Below are 15,278 nucleotides of genomic sequence, written 5' to 3'. Positions count from 1 at the left end.
AAAAGCGGGCAGGTGTGCATGGACAATCACATTCCACAAATATAAAGACATCTAAACATTTAACCTTTACGCAGCTCTTCCTGTAACACACACACATCGACACACAGGCAGGGTCCTCGGGTGAATGAAGGGGGCACTTTTCTGCACCTGCTGCCATTTTAGGAGGTGGCACAGCTGACAAATGCTCCAGCACACAGAACAGTGACCCTGTCAGTAAAGCTCACACCTTACCTAGCGTGCGCACACACAACACACACTTCCAGAGCGCTTGGATGACAGTGTATCTGGTATGCAGTTTTGAACTGGAAGGACCCAGCCAGTATAGATAGGGGTCAGCGGCTCTTTGTCTGTGTCTGTGAGAGTGTATGTGTATGTGTGATGGAAAGCAGAGACTAGAGGGGGCATCTCATTTATCACTGTCAAACACTTCCATAAACAGCTGCAAGCATTCTACTTAATGTACGCAAGGGTGTCGTGTGAAAAAAAGGCAAGCAAAATGAAAAAAAAAAACAGTGTGTGAGCATGTTTGTGTGTAAGTGGATCGGGGCTAATTTGATGACGGTCTTTAAAAAGTGATCTGAACTCATTCAAGACATTCCAAAGGCAAACTATGATGTGTAAGGAAAACGTTTGCCCAAAAATAAATGAAAAATGCACTTGCACTCATGTCATGTCATTCCAAACACACATAACTTCCTTGAAATGTCTATATTTAACATTGTATTCTATTTTTAAAAAAAAGTAAATAAAAACAAAAATATATGAAAGCATTTTACCAATATTTATTTTCAAATATATATATAAAAAAAATACACACACATACATATTTATTATATACTCCATGCCTGGAAGTTCCCTTATGTTTCCAGGTTTACTTCTGAACTCATTTTATAGTTTTGTGTGAAAAATTTACAATTTCTGAAAATACTGCCATCCACTGTTCTCACAACAAAACACATACCAGAGGATTTCTGAATCATTAATTTCAGACTTGGCACTCTTTAGTCAGTTTGTTCTGCTATTCAAACAAAGCATGGAACACTCTGTATGGAAAGGGAAGTGTGAAATTCCTATCTAAAATCTTCTTTTGTGTTTTAATGAGCATACAGGTTGGAAACATGAAGACAGATGATGACAGAATTTTCATTTTTAAGTGATCTACCCCTTACACATTGCGATTTATGTACATACCTCTATGATGTACAGAACCACATTCTTGTAGAAGCAGTACAGGATGCATTTGGTGACCCGGTTGTAACTCCAAGCCCCGTGAACCAATAACAACTTCTCCAGGTATGAGAACTAAAGAGAGCGGGGTTGAGAGAAGAATTAGTTTGCCCGCAGGAACACATGTGATCCATTACTGCAGGAGCAGCTACCCGGATACAACAGCGCTGTGGGCAAAAGACTGCTGTGTGTTTTGTGTTGTGGTAGTGTAATTACATTTTTAAAGATGAGATGTGTGTGTGTGTGACCGAGCCACAGAATAATGAATTACATGAGTGTGCTTGTGTGTCAGACCTGAGCTATAGAGTAGTCAGATGAGTTGGTGGCTTGCATGCCCTCGTTCCCACTGATGCCCACTCCCACATGTGCCGTCTGTATCATGCCCACATCGTTAGCTCCGTCTCCGATAGCCAGCGTGATGGCCTTCACATGCTTCTTCACCATGTCAACAATCTCTGACTTCTGCAACGGAGACACCCTGAAAGGAAAACATGACAGAAGTTACATCCCAGGAAACAACAACATCACAATTGAATACAATCTGCTTTATATGCATGTAAATAATGTCTGAATCTGTCCATTAAAGTGACAACATCATTAGACAGCAATAGAGAAGTGCCAAGTGACCAAGAGTTTTGGTGTCGTGAAAAATTTGGATGGGAAAGAGATTCCATTGGCTGAAAGAGCTTTTTTTGGGTACTCTATTCAGCGCCTGATTAGAAATCCTACACATTTTTTTATGATGCATGGATTTTAATCAATGGATGGATAAACATAATGAGAGTATATAAAAAATACCTTCATTGAACAAAAATTTTGAGTTTGGAACATTGATGACAGAATTAGCATTTTTAAGAGGAACTGTTTCTTTAAGTTCTGACACAAAAAAAAAAAAACTGTATTTAAGATATAAATTGTAAAATTAAACACTTCATTTTATTAAAGTTTAGCTTTATAATTAGCTTTTAGCCCAGACTTTGTACACATACGTTCAAATACATATATATACATATATATAGATATTTTTTTTTTTACATTTTGTAAGTATTGTTGGTGGATTATTTCTAATTATCTAGTTATCATAGTCATAGTTTGGTAACTCTATTGGTGTCTACAAAACAAAATAATAGTACAATTTTTTTAATATAATCTCCCAATAGAAGATGTTGGATCTGATTATGATTTCCAACAAAACGAATGACCATTGACATACATTCACTTTTATTCATTTAGCAGCTGTAACCCAACAAATGAGAAATGCTACAACATAAATACTAAACCAAAAGGACACCCGTAACATTAGAAGTGCTGCAAAAACAAAGTTTTCAAAATTGGCAAGAAAAGTGTGAGCTACTAGAGACGTATGATCTCTCTAATAGCGTGGGCATGGTATACTCATAAAAGTCGAAAATCGAAAAGACAAATCCCCCCCCCAAAGCACTTTCTCTTGTCATTTTGTTGATCGATTCCACCCTTTTTCCACTATAACTCTATACCTCACACAATCACAGTGAGCCGGGGGGAGATCTGAGGCAGTAGACAGATGAAAGGCTGGCTAATGTTCTTCATGGTGGAATTGAGCAGAAAATAAGAAGGTTAAAGCAGCTCTTTAAACAAACAGAGTGTGAACTCAGGAAACCATGCATGGAGCGCACACACACGCACAGATGCAAACTTTCTCTTCAACACACACACATTTGTGCTCCTCTCTGCTGGCTGTCGGCGGATCTGTGTTGTTCGGGACAGTGTGGGGGGTGCTGCAGGGGTTTGTGGGGCCTTGGAGACCACAGTCCGGATATGGACTTCATGCAACAGCAAGTCAGCAACTCCCTCTCACATATGGAAACGCACTTTATTATCAAATCAGAACTGTCTGTGGCTCACTGCACGCTTATTTATATTCAGATTATGTTCGGATAAACATTTACAGTACTCAACAATGTGATGTGAAAGACTGCATTGTCTACCTGTGTGTGAGAGTGTGTGTGAGTGTATAATGACAGTAAGTGAGTCATTAGTTTGACATTTGCGCAGAGCTCGGTATATTACATTACCTCCGCATAGCCTCTCTGTTCCGGAAGCCAAGTGCTTATTTTCAGCAGTTATTAAGCCACTCAGGGCAAGACTCAACCTTTCATGAAGACGCACACACAAGATCATCCAAGCAGAGTAAAATCTATCATTTTGAGAAATAAAGGTAGATTTTGGGGTGGTGGGGGGGCTTACACACACACACACACACACAGAGCTGTTCAATGCAAATGCCTGAATTAATACCCAAAATAAATAAAAAGCAGATCCCTTTAATATCTTAAATGTTTCGCCTTAACGATGCAATTAAATGGTGGGGAAACTGAGACTAATGCATTTGAAAATCTTATTAAAAAAGGTGAACATGCGTCATTTTTATGGGTGTTTGTGTCTATGTACAGTACCTGCAGCAGATGACGGCCTTGCAGGACAGTGCAAGGTCGAGGAAGGACTGACGCACTTCGAAAGAGAGGGCGTATTTGAGTGTCTGTCCATCTATGATGAGCGCTAACTCGTTCTCCTTCCTCAGGCTGTCACCCAGCGAGGAGCAATGAGATGTTAGTGTGGCCCTGGTTGCCTGGGGGGCAAGAAAGGGAGAACATTTATGACCACACATACTAAAAAACCCATAAATATGTATATAACAATACATTCATATTTGTCAGTTTTACGGTTTAATTTCTCTACCATGTCTATTGCTATATAAAACCACTTCAATCCTTGCCTGAGAAACATGCCAGCACACATTTATTTCCCTAACAGTATGCTTCACATACTTCTCACGCACACACACACACGGATCACACGCACATATCAGAGCAAGAGCGTAATGCCAAAGGAAGTTGAAGGGGATGTTTTAAGTGGTGTCATTGGGGCTGTTAGCGCCACAATCTCACACACACACACACACACACACACCTGTTCCACATCATCCTGTCACCCGAGACACTCTAAGCCCTTAAAGGACTCAAAAGCATGAACTGTTGGCCAACAAGAACTTTATACGGGAATAGAGAAAGAGAAATATGATAAAGTAAGGAGGAAGGGAAGAAAGGAACAGAAAGTTTATCAAGAACTTAATGCTAGCTAGTTATCATTTTATAAAAAAAACAACAGATATGTTTCCATTTAGATAAGTAGGGAAACATGTATGTGTGGGTGAATGCATGAATGAGACGAAAAGACAGAGAGATAAAAAGAGAGGTTGAAATATGTGCGTGTGTTTATTGAATTGTGGTTGCAGGCGGTTTCTGACTGAGATCTTGATAATGGGACAGAATCGCTAATAGAGAAAACAAACATCCTTCAATCTGTAACAAGAACCATGTGGACAACGCAGCACGCAACGAGGCACGGCGCTGGAGGCCACACACGCATACACACACAAACATACATGAACGCAGCTGTTGAAGTCTCTGTCAGTGCTATGACAGACTGTGTTTAACACAAAGGATGAATTCAATCCATACTGCCGACTCCAATCAATATCTTTCTGGATCTATTGCTCTGCTCCAAAACTCATAAAAAGGCATAATATGGGTGCTTTATCCCAAAATGCCCTGTGCTGTCCACGTGAATGGCGCTAAATTGTACCGAATGTGCACTTGTAGTGTATTTCAAATCTTAAAAGTACGTTTTTTTAAAAACTATTTGCAGATAAAATAATCTAAATGAAATAAAAGGCCACTTAAGTGTACTTTCATGACTTTCTTAACACACTTTTTGTATATACTTTGTAATGACACAAAATATAATTGTACTTTACATTTTAAATTATAGTTTTATGGTTTAAAGTACACTTAATTGATGAGTTAAACTAAAACATATGTAAAGCATTTGATTATAATTCAATAATTATTATCACTAATCATTTAAAAGTAAATATTTAGGAAATGTACTAAATTAAATACATATATACACACACACACACACATTCGACAACTCTAAAAATAGATTTGTAAAATGTAATATAAATTTGAAGCATAATATATTTTCATTTAATTGTAAATAACGTGCATTTTGATGTTTCAAAACATTACTTTCAGTTTGCACTTAAGTATATTCGTAAATTAATTGTATATATTATTATATATATGTACTTCTTTCCCAAGGGTGAGCTCAGTGAAAAATAAATAATAATTTCAAGACGGTGGACAAAGCTACAGGCAATTTCTTTCAATGCTGAAAAAAAGTGTTGCTGAAAATAGCCCATACAAATTGGATATGTTATTTATTATCTGTCTGTATTTGTATGCTTATGTTGATTATTTAATTGTTAGCTTAGCAACATGCTAATATATTGAAACTAATGCAAGTTGAGTCTACTGTGCTCAAGTTTCTATCTATGTGGAGCATTCCAAGGTGATTAGGACGTTCCCTCAGAAGGCAGCTGCCTATGTATACAGGAGGGTGAGGCAGCTTCAGGTTTTGGGAAACAGTTTATAGCAGAGCAGAGATCAGCCATCAAGATTCCTGAGTAACTAGAGCTCATCTCCTCTCCTCAGCTCAACCCGAACATGTTTAGCCTGCTAATGTGTGTGTATGTTTATCTTTTCATTCAGGAATTCCTGTTTGCTTTCACCTTTCCCAGGAAAACATAAGGGAAAGAAAAACAGAAATGTAATGGAAGAATTAAGACTGATTATTGATCAAGGGAGTGTTGAAAGTCAAAGTATTTGTGTGTGTATAAACAGTGGCCTAAGAAAACTGCTTCTGGTAATTCATTACCAGCTAAATTTCCCAGTTTAATATTAAAGACAGCACTCTCTTTTCCACTCTCTCTCCATTAGACACTCACGGCTGGTTCGATTTAGTATTAACTCTTGAACTCCGAACCAGATGTGTCAATGTGTCTCTCTCCAGGGTGTGAGTTTATAAATCTTTATCTGGGACTAACAGGACCGTTTGCATATCTTATTTATTTAACAATTAAATGACCATATTAATGACCTCCTAAATGTTTGTGCATGAGTGGGTGCGTGGGTTTGTGTGTGTGTGACCAATTAGCTTCGCGTTGCAGTAAACATCCTAATACTCCAACACAGAGGTGCTAATGAGCCTGAAGAACGTGCCAGTCAAAGCTCACGCTACCACAGCTGCCAAATCTTCCACAGTCACCAAATCTTAATTTCTGGACAAACGAAACCCTTAACACAGAATTCGTTCAAGACGTAGTTTTACTGACTTTAATGCTATTACTTTAAAAAAGCAAAAACATACACATAAATTCATTCATTAGTAGAATTAGCAACTATTAAAATGTTAAGATTTCTGAAATTAATGTATATGTACTTTTTGTTAAATTAGCATATGAGTATTGTTAATTGTTCATTATTGATTCTAAATTAATTGTAAAATATTACTGAACTGAACCATATTTATATAATTTCATTATAGTAGATGTTTTTTCAGTTTTTTCACACTCACAGTTGTTCAACTGACAAGAAAAGGTTGGGAACCCTTGCTATATAGTATGTAAAACAGGTAGTGTCTGGGATGTGAGATGCAGCCAGTGTGTTGAATGAGTTCAGGTGGTGATTAGATTTAAAGAGATATTTGATTGACAGGAAGGGATGATTGGACAGAGACTACTGGACAGCTGCTGGTGATGCACAGATGTTACTCTGCAATTTCAAGACCTCTTCCTTAGAAATCCTGATGAGGCACTCTAGAGAAAACTAATGTTTTACCCATTAATAAGGACTTATTTAAACTCCAGACTTCCCCTTTTTTGGATGTGCTGTGCATTTTTCTATGTCATTCCCTGACAGATATCAGAAGTGAATGTATTTCATGATCCAAGATAAATGTTATTTTCTGTAGGTCTTTGTGCTGGGAACTGAATAGAGTGCATGTTCTCACAAACACACATACATTTATAGAAAAGACTACTGTACAAGGTCGCACACACACACACACACACACACACACACACACACACACACACACAGAGACTGCAGCTTTGTTGTGTTCTCAGGTTCCTGCGAAAGGTATCTTATCACATTTATATTTAGAGTAAGAAAGGCCCCTTTGGTGTTACATATCACAGATCACATTCTCCATTCATAGAGAAATCACACACACACACACACACACACACACACACACACACACACACACACACACACACACAAGTGATTGAGACATTAAGCCCAACTGCTGTGACATGACAGGTCACCTTATCTGTTCAGTGGCAGTGTAGCAACAAGGCAGTTTATAAACAGCATGAGGCAATGAGGTCTCTCTCTCTCTCTCTCTCTCTCTCTCACACACACACACAGAAAGAGAAAGGGTCATGGCTTATATATATATAAAAAAAAAAAAAATTATATATATATATATATATATATATATATATATATATATTACAGAATTACTATATAATTACTTTGTATTATAGAATTATATACAGTATAGACAAAAACAATCCTTCAAAAGTTTATATTTTAAAGCATTCAGCAAGAATGCATTGAATTGATCAAAAGTGAAAGTACAGACATTAAATGTTTTAAATAATATATAAATATTCGTATAAATCTTTATAATTTTATATATATATATATATATATATATATATATATATATATATATATATATATATATATATATATATATATATATATATATATATGATCTGAATTAATTGCATATTTTTTTCTTTGCTTTTATTCCAAACGTCCTCAGAAATTTCAATCAATATTCTACCCTTTCAATAAAAATCATGAATAATAAAAAAACCTGGATTAGATTCACTATATAAGAATTCCATGAAGTTTAAAGGAATGGTTCACTTAATAGTTCCTTTCTTGCCATAAAAGTTCATAGAAACCACATAGTCTAAAAAGGCCCAAAACAAAACAAATTTGGTTTTTGACTTGGAATATAAATCGTATCAACTACAATTATGGTACTTGTTTTTGGAGTCACTATAGCTGCATGATTCTTCAAAATGATCATCTTTTGCATTTCACAAACAAAATATCCTCATACGAGTATGGATGGATCGACAACAAACTATGCGAAAATACTAATCGAATTTACATTTTAGTGTGAGCTACCCCTTTAAATGCCGAAACAGCCCCATACTTACAAAACAAACAAACATGTGGATACCTGTGAGTTACCTGGCCCCTAAATAGGGTGCGTGACTGAGAGATTTCGATCACATGTCAGCCGTCTTGTGCATGCGCTGACCTCTATGTGTTGTGTATAGCATTTGTATTACACAAAGAGAACAGAAAAGAGGAACACAAACTGTGTGTATGATTAATGAGAGTATGTTTGTGTAAGTCATGTAATGCAGGCAGTGTGACAGCAAATGTGGAACGCAGCCTATCAGAAAGATCAGACAGACAGCAGTGTGTGTGTGTGTGTGTGTGTCTGGGAAAGAAAGAACAAATATGTGTGGGCCATGGAAAGAATATGTGCGACAAAGGAAGGAGTCAAAGAAAATGTCTGGGTAAGAATGCCTCTGTGTGTGTTACAAGGACAACAGCTGTCTGAATTGGATCATGTGTGTACGGGTGTGTGTGTGTGTGTGTGTGTGTGTGTCACAGCAGAGTGACAGATGGAACTTGTCACAGAGTCTGAGTCAAAAGCCATCATGTTTACCCAGGAGGCTGTGCTGGCAGAATTTGTTTTGACGAGATTGAGCGCCAAAAGGAGATCGTGTTACTCCTCACCCGATACACACACTTATGCTTGAACACACTCTATTGCACAAACTGTTCCTGTAAATTCGGGAGCCGCTGACAGACGAAGGAGGAGTTGTGTGACAGGAGAGACAGAGAAATTGACCGATCATACCATCAACAACGATGAACGTATTTGTGCATTATACAGACGACAGACATGGAGGAGTGTGATGTGTTGGCCCAACTGTGCGTTACACAAAACGACAGCTGTCACACACTCACTCTCATTCACACACTCCATATCTTCCACACAGACACGCACAGCTGTGTCATTAGGCTCATGTGGGTTATTTTAAGAGCTAAGATAAGAAAGAATTCCTTTGGAGATTTTCACTGAAACGAAAGCTGCCCATCTCCTCGAATATCAATCTTTCCTATTCTTTTTTACTAGCTGCATTAAATATACAAATAAAAAGACATTCAATCAATCCCATAATGTGGTTGGACAACTTTCAAACGCTCAATACTGATTACAGCAAACGCCGGCCCATTAGAGGCAGAAACAAAAACAACACTATCATTTATTAATTGCCGTACATTGCAACCGCAAAAACTTGTTACAAGGTTGTCGGCTTCAGATTGAGCAAATTAGGCCTGTTCACACCAAGCATGAATTTTCGCCAGACTTTTTTTAACATCAACAAATAAAAAAGCGACATGGCAGGTAATTACTGATCAAATAAGAATAGTTAATACACACTTATAAAATAGATCCATTTCTGGATGCTGATTGGTCAATTCATCACAGCAGCTGCCATTAAATACGTAGCACAATTTTTTTATATAATAGCATTTTGCAGTATTATTTTAACATAAAATGTTTGCTTGTTTTACTCTATTTTTGATCAAACAAATGCAGCCTTGGTGAACATAAGGACAACTTAAAAAAAAAAAAAAAAACTCTCAGAACCCAAACTTTTTACTAAAATTATTGTTTTCTTTACAAAAGCAAGCTGTAAATTATACAACTATAATGTAACTCCATAAATTCATGAACATACTGCTGCTGAAAACAATGAAATACGATGCAGAACATTACTGACAAAAGTTTTCTAAGAGATCTGCGACTTTACGAGATATCTATTATGACTTTTTTTGCCTGAAATTAATTAACCTTGTGTGTGCGAGAAAAACAGAGAAGTTGACGAAGTCGAGAGTAGATGAAAAATAAGGAAAACATTATCAAAGAGACGCAATAAAGCGGATAGCAATTATAATTCACCCTTTAAAACTGATGAGAATGATGAGTATCTGTTAAAGCATTTTTCTTTAAAATCATCCTAGAGAACAGAAACTTTCTTCTAACTGAAAAAAAAACACCTGTGTGTGCTTTTCAGCTTTTTCTCATGTGCTTTTATATCATATCATATATGAGAGTGTGTTCTGCTCATATGTGTGTCCATACGATCCATCACGCTTTCATTATGTTCTCAATGATGACACCAGACACCTTAATTACCTTCACCTGTACGAGAACAAAGACACACACTTCCCTCACCTGTCCACACCCAGCGTCCTCCAGAGACAGTCTGAGAGCACTTAACACACACACACACACACACACTCATATAAAAACACCACATGTACTCACATCCAGGGAATCTTCATTGACGATGATGAGGGACATGCCATGTGACACCAGCTTACAGGAGTAACCTGAGACACAGAGGACAGTTACAGTAGAGGTGTTACACAAAGCCACACATACACGCCCCGACAACAACTTAACCTCTTTGTGTATCTGTCATTACCCACTAACACCTGTCTTCTGGCCACTGGTTCATCTCCAGTCTCACCCAATTTATTTTGAGCTGTCTGTCTGCAGGACCCGCCTGACTGCCTATCGCTCTGTCCTTCTGCGATTTCAATAATCTAGGAGTCTGTTTGTGTGTTTACAGTCAGTGTCTGTTTGATTTTGTATCGTGTTTTGTCATTGTACTTCCTTGTCAACCTACTTTAAAGCAGCTGCCTGTAATTCACTATGAAATGAATTATTATCAGTTATTGATTTCTTCATGAGTTAGAAGGTGTTATATTGTTGACATGACTTTGTGGTATTAATATATATATATATATATGCATGTATGACACACACCGATATTGATGGCCGTCTCCTGCTTGTCTCCGGTCAGAACCCAGATCTTGATGTTGGCTTTCATGAGTGTTGCTATGGTTTCCGGGACTCCTGCTTGCAGTCGGTCTTCTATTGCAGTGGCACCCAGCAACAGCAAGTTCTGCGTGAGACAACAAAAAAAAAAAAAAAAAAAAGAGGAAACTGAATTTTTGATATTAAAATATATATTTGAAACTATAAAAATCTAAATGGTAGCCTCCCCACATACAGTTCATTTGGACAGTATTAATTTTACCACATTTATAAAAACCGTTTGTTTTTTTTGGGAAATATACCATATTGTGTGAATGATAATGTTAAAGACTAATTTATAGTGTTAAATTATATGTATCATTAAATAAACTAAAATTACAGATTTTATTGCATTTCTTGAATTTCAAATCATTTAAATTCACTCTTTAATCCATTTACATTTTTAAATTATTACTATTTACAATTCTGTATCCAGTTCGCTAATAATTTGCATTATGATTTTATGTATGGTTCACTGGGGGTAACTTTACTGACCCTTAAAACTTGATTATATTCTGGTCTTTACATATGATTTGAGTGCCTATTTAATGCAAGTCGATGTGATTTTTAAACTTGTTTTATTCTCCACAGTCTGCTTCCTTAAAAATGTAACATAATACCCTTAACTTTGTACAATTTGAAGTATCACTCATGCTCTGTAAAACCTCAAAGCATAGCTGAAAAACACTCCTACAGTAAATAAAGCCACACACAGAAGCATACAGAAAATTCAGCAAATACAGGAAACCTGAACATCTTCCACACCTTCTCTTCTCCATCTTTTACCATGTCTTATCCTATTCTTTTTCATTCCTCATTCTCTGTGTGAGAGTATGTATGTGGAAGAGTACTGGTGTATTATTGTGTGTGTGTATGCAGAGGTAACACAGTAGTGTTGTTGACTCTGGTTTTATGGGTCTCTTGGCAGACTGGTGCAGGTTATTATCCTCGCTGTGGTAAACCAACCCCTCCTCAGACTACTAATCTGGGCCAGAGCCCTAAAAAGCACACAAAACCCAACAAACTGGGTTTTCACTGCTTCATATAACAGCGCCAGTGTCCTGAGGCTCAGATCTCTGATCAGCAGACTCAAAGTTTTGCAGTAGTGTGTTATCCATCCAGTCTGATAGGAAGGCAGTGAGATTATAGCTTGTGGCAGTTAATGAGAGAACAACAGAGCACCACCTTCTGCACAATCGGAGTTCACGACTGTGAAAATGTAATGTTACAATGCCACCTGTTGACCAGTCAAACCACTGCATCTGGAGCACAGCAATGAACAAAAGATGCTAGTCTCCGCATCAGATCAGAATCAATAATAATAATACTTGGTTCTTGGTGCATAGCATATATAACGTACCTTCTCTACGAGTTCGTAGCATTCCTCCAGTTTCTGTGCCCTGTCCTTTATGACGGTGCTGACACGATTGTACTCCTTTAGCCATTCAAGATACGCGCCCTCCTCAAGGTCCACATACGCAAAACAAAGTGTCCGCAGCCCTGCACATGCAAACAAACACAAACCAAAGCTGCACCAAAGAGGAGATAAAATGTTAACCCTTCAAACAGTGAGAAGCTTGAGAAACTCTTCACCTTCTGTGGCAAACTGCTCCAGATGGGCCACGGTCAGGTCCTTATACTGGGACGTCTCATTCAGACGCTCAAAAATCACATTGTCCTGTGATACATACACAACATCACTATATTACAATGGCTTGTCCCATATAATCATAATATATAGACCGATTCAGAGTAGACGTCACAGTTACGTCACTTGCAGCTGCGCGCGCATAGTGGTTGCAGAAAAACACTGGGAACAAGTGGAGGTAAATGGGTAAAATCCATGGAATAAGAGAAAAATTTATATTTTTTTGTGCCTTTTGATGTCAAGATCGGAATGCAAATAATTTTTTATAGAATACTGTTGTCAAAGACGCCATTTAAAGCTAAACTCTGACGTTTAAATTGACATATTTTGGATGAAAACTGCTATGATTACTCTACTTTTAAAGCAAACATTTAATTTAAACAATAGGTCTACATAATATTCACATTTGCTGTTCAATGATGTATTGTATTAACCCTACAAACCTTACTATTAACATTTTTACATAACATTTATTTATTTTATCTCACAATTCTGACTTTTTTCCTCGCAAATGCAAGTTTATATATCCAAATTCTCACTTTATAACTCGACTTAATTCAAAAATAGTTGAGTTGGTCAATTCTGAGAAAAAAAAACGAAGAGCTGAGGGGAAAAGAGAGAATGACGAGTTGTTTTTCCTTATTATAATTGTGAGATATTATCTCGGAACTGCGCGAATAAAGTCAGAATCTTGAAATATAAAAATCAAATTAACTTTTTTTTATTATTATTCTTTTATTCCAGTTGAAATACATAATTTTCTGTCACTAGATAGTCTCTGCACATAAAAGACGCCGTCTCTGTTTCGGATCTGTAAGACTATCCTACTATCTAACGTCAATTTCATTGAATAACTGTTTATTGCTGAGTGACAAGCTCTTGTAATGTGCAATGAAAATTTTGAAAATGACATCTAATCAATATAATCAGCAATCTTTTTAACAATTTTATACTGTATCCGTGTAATTCTCTATTCGTAAAGGCTATTCGCTCCCGGATTTTCTCTGCAACCATGATTCAATGACAATATTACAACAACAATATAAATATATATGTTTTAACTATTTCACAATATTACTATTTTTACTGTGTTTTGATCAAATACATGCAGTCTTGGAGAGCAATGCTATGCTAATTATGTGGTTTATGTAACACACACCGCTCCCTTGCAATAAAGTCGAAGTTTTCCTGTAGGTGTTCTGACAATCACTGACATCCTTTTGCGATTGCTGGAAAAAAAAGACAAGACATTGAAACACAACACACAGGGTATTTGTGATGTTTTGATTGAGTAAGTGTGAAGGCGTAAGAGCTCACAGGTTCCTACCTGGAAAATTCCAGAACATTAAGAAGCTCATATGTCTGCTCTGTTCCTCTCTGAGAAACAGACATAAGAAATGCATGCATTAAATAGGTACCACACAAAGGGTTTTGGTTCATTATCAGTGGCAAGAAAACACACACTAACCGCCTCTATGATGACTGAATGTGGCGTTCGTGCAGTAAAAACAAAGCCCAGACCTTTGGCTCCTTTCACCAGAGCTCCTTCATCTGAAAGCACAGGATTATGGAAACATCAGTTAAAAGCCCCCAAGGCCAAAAGAAATAAAACAAGCACAGTAACGTTGTAAATCTTTTCTATTTCTACATATATTTTAAAATGTCATTTATTCATGTGATGCAGAGCTGAATATTCAGCATCATTACTCGAGTCTTCAGTGTCACATGATCCTTCAGAAATTATTCTAATATGCTGATCTGGTGCTCAAGAAACAGTTTATCAATGTTGAAACAGTTGCTCTGCTTAATATTTTTGTTGAAAATGTGATGTCTTTTTTGCAGGATACATTGAGGAATAGAAAAATAGAAAGATGAAAAGACAGCATTTACTGAAATAAATGTTTTGTGCAACATTGTTAATTTGATGCAACCTTATTGAATCCAAACTTTTTAGAAGTAGTATGTGTATATATAAAAACATAAGTAATTTGATATTAATATTTATATGACATATTACATTGGTTAATTTATATTAGTACTTTTCTTTACACAAACTTAAAATAAATATCATCTAATATTTTTATATACATTTTTAGACAAACGCAAAAGATTACACAGCTAAACTTGAAAGATTAAAAGAAATGGAAGAATTTATTTTTTTGTAGTATTATTTTTAGGTTTATCCCCTGCTTGGCAATCATAGCATCATGACATGTAACTCATGTTGAATTATGGGTGAAAACTTATCATTTTTAACTATTTTTGTGTTTTTCACAAGAAATCATTTTTTTATCATATGAAAACTGTTTTAAGTGTGACAGTTAACTGGTTTACTACTAAATCAAACTGAGAAAGCGGTTTCAAATATTCAGAAATCATAAAGAAGGTTTTGGTACCTGGTGAGGAAGCCTGAAAGATAATTTGGTTTCCTTCTCGCTCGGGAACAACAGTGTGACAAACAGCCATCATGGTCAAAAACTCACAAATCTGTGGGGATGTGGGCTACAGAGAAGGAAAGAAGGGCAGATTTGAA

General features: G+C 36.6%; 1 protein-coding gene across 7 annotated transcripts in view; it reads right to left on the bottom strand.

Annotated features, from left to right (window-relative positions):
• The window catches only part of LOC127946236 (phospholipid-transporting ATPase IB), a 49,328-nt gene that overhangs the window by 15,002 nt on the left and 19,048 nt on the right, over window positions 1-15,278 (bottom strand). For all 7 annotated transcript variants that reach the window (XM_052542669.1, XM_052542670.1, XM_052542671.1 and 4 more), the window contains 11 exons: window positions 15,142-15,247; window positions 14,214-14,296; window positions 14,073-14,122; window positions 13,905-13,974; window positions 12,691-12,775; window positions 12,458-12,597; window positions 11,047-11,185; window positions 10,543-10,607; window positions 3,663-3,835; window positions 1,522-1,705; window positions 1,192-1,302 (listed from right to left, as the gene is read on the bottom strand). In XM_052542669.1, coding sequence (XP_052398629.1) covers window positions 1,192-1,302; window positions 1,522-1,705; window positions 3,663-3,835; window positions 10,543-10,607; window positions 11,047-11,185; window positions 12,458-12,597; window positions 12,691-12,775; window positions 13,905-13,974; window positions 14,073-14,122; window positions 14,214-14,296; window positions 15,142-15,247 — 1,206 coding nt within the window. The remainder of the gene's footprint in view (window positions 1-1,191; window positions 1,303-1,521; window positions 1,706-3,662; window positions 3,836-10,542; window positions 10,608-11,046; window positions 11,186-12,457; window positions 12,598-12,690; window positions 12,776-13,904; window positions 13,975-14,072; window positions 14,123-14,213; window positions 14,297-15,141; window positions 15,248-15,278) is intronic.

Source organism: Carassius gibelio, chromosome A24 (assembly GCF_023724105.1).
Source record: "Carassius gibelio isolate Cgi1373 ecotype wild population from Czech Republic chromosome A24, carGib1.2-hapl.c, whole genome shotgun sequence".
NCBI lineage: Eukaryota > Metazoa > Chordata > Actinopteri > Cypriniformes > Cyprinidae > Carassius > Carassius gibelio.
Note: the sequence above shows the minus strand (reverse complement) of the source record. Positions and strands in the feature narration are given on the sequence as shown.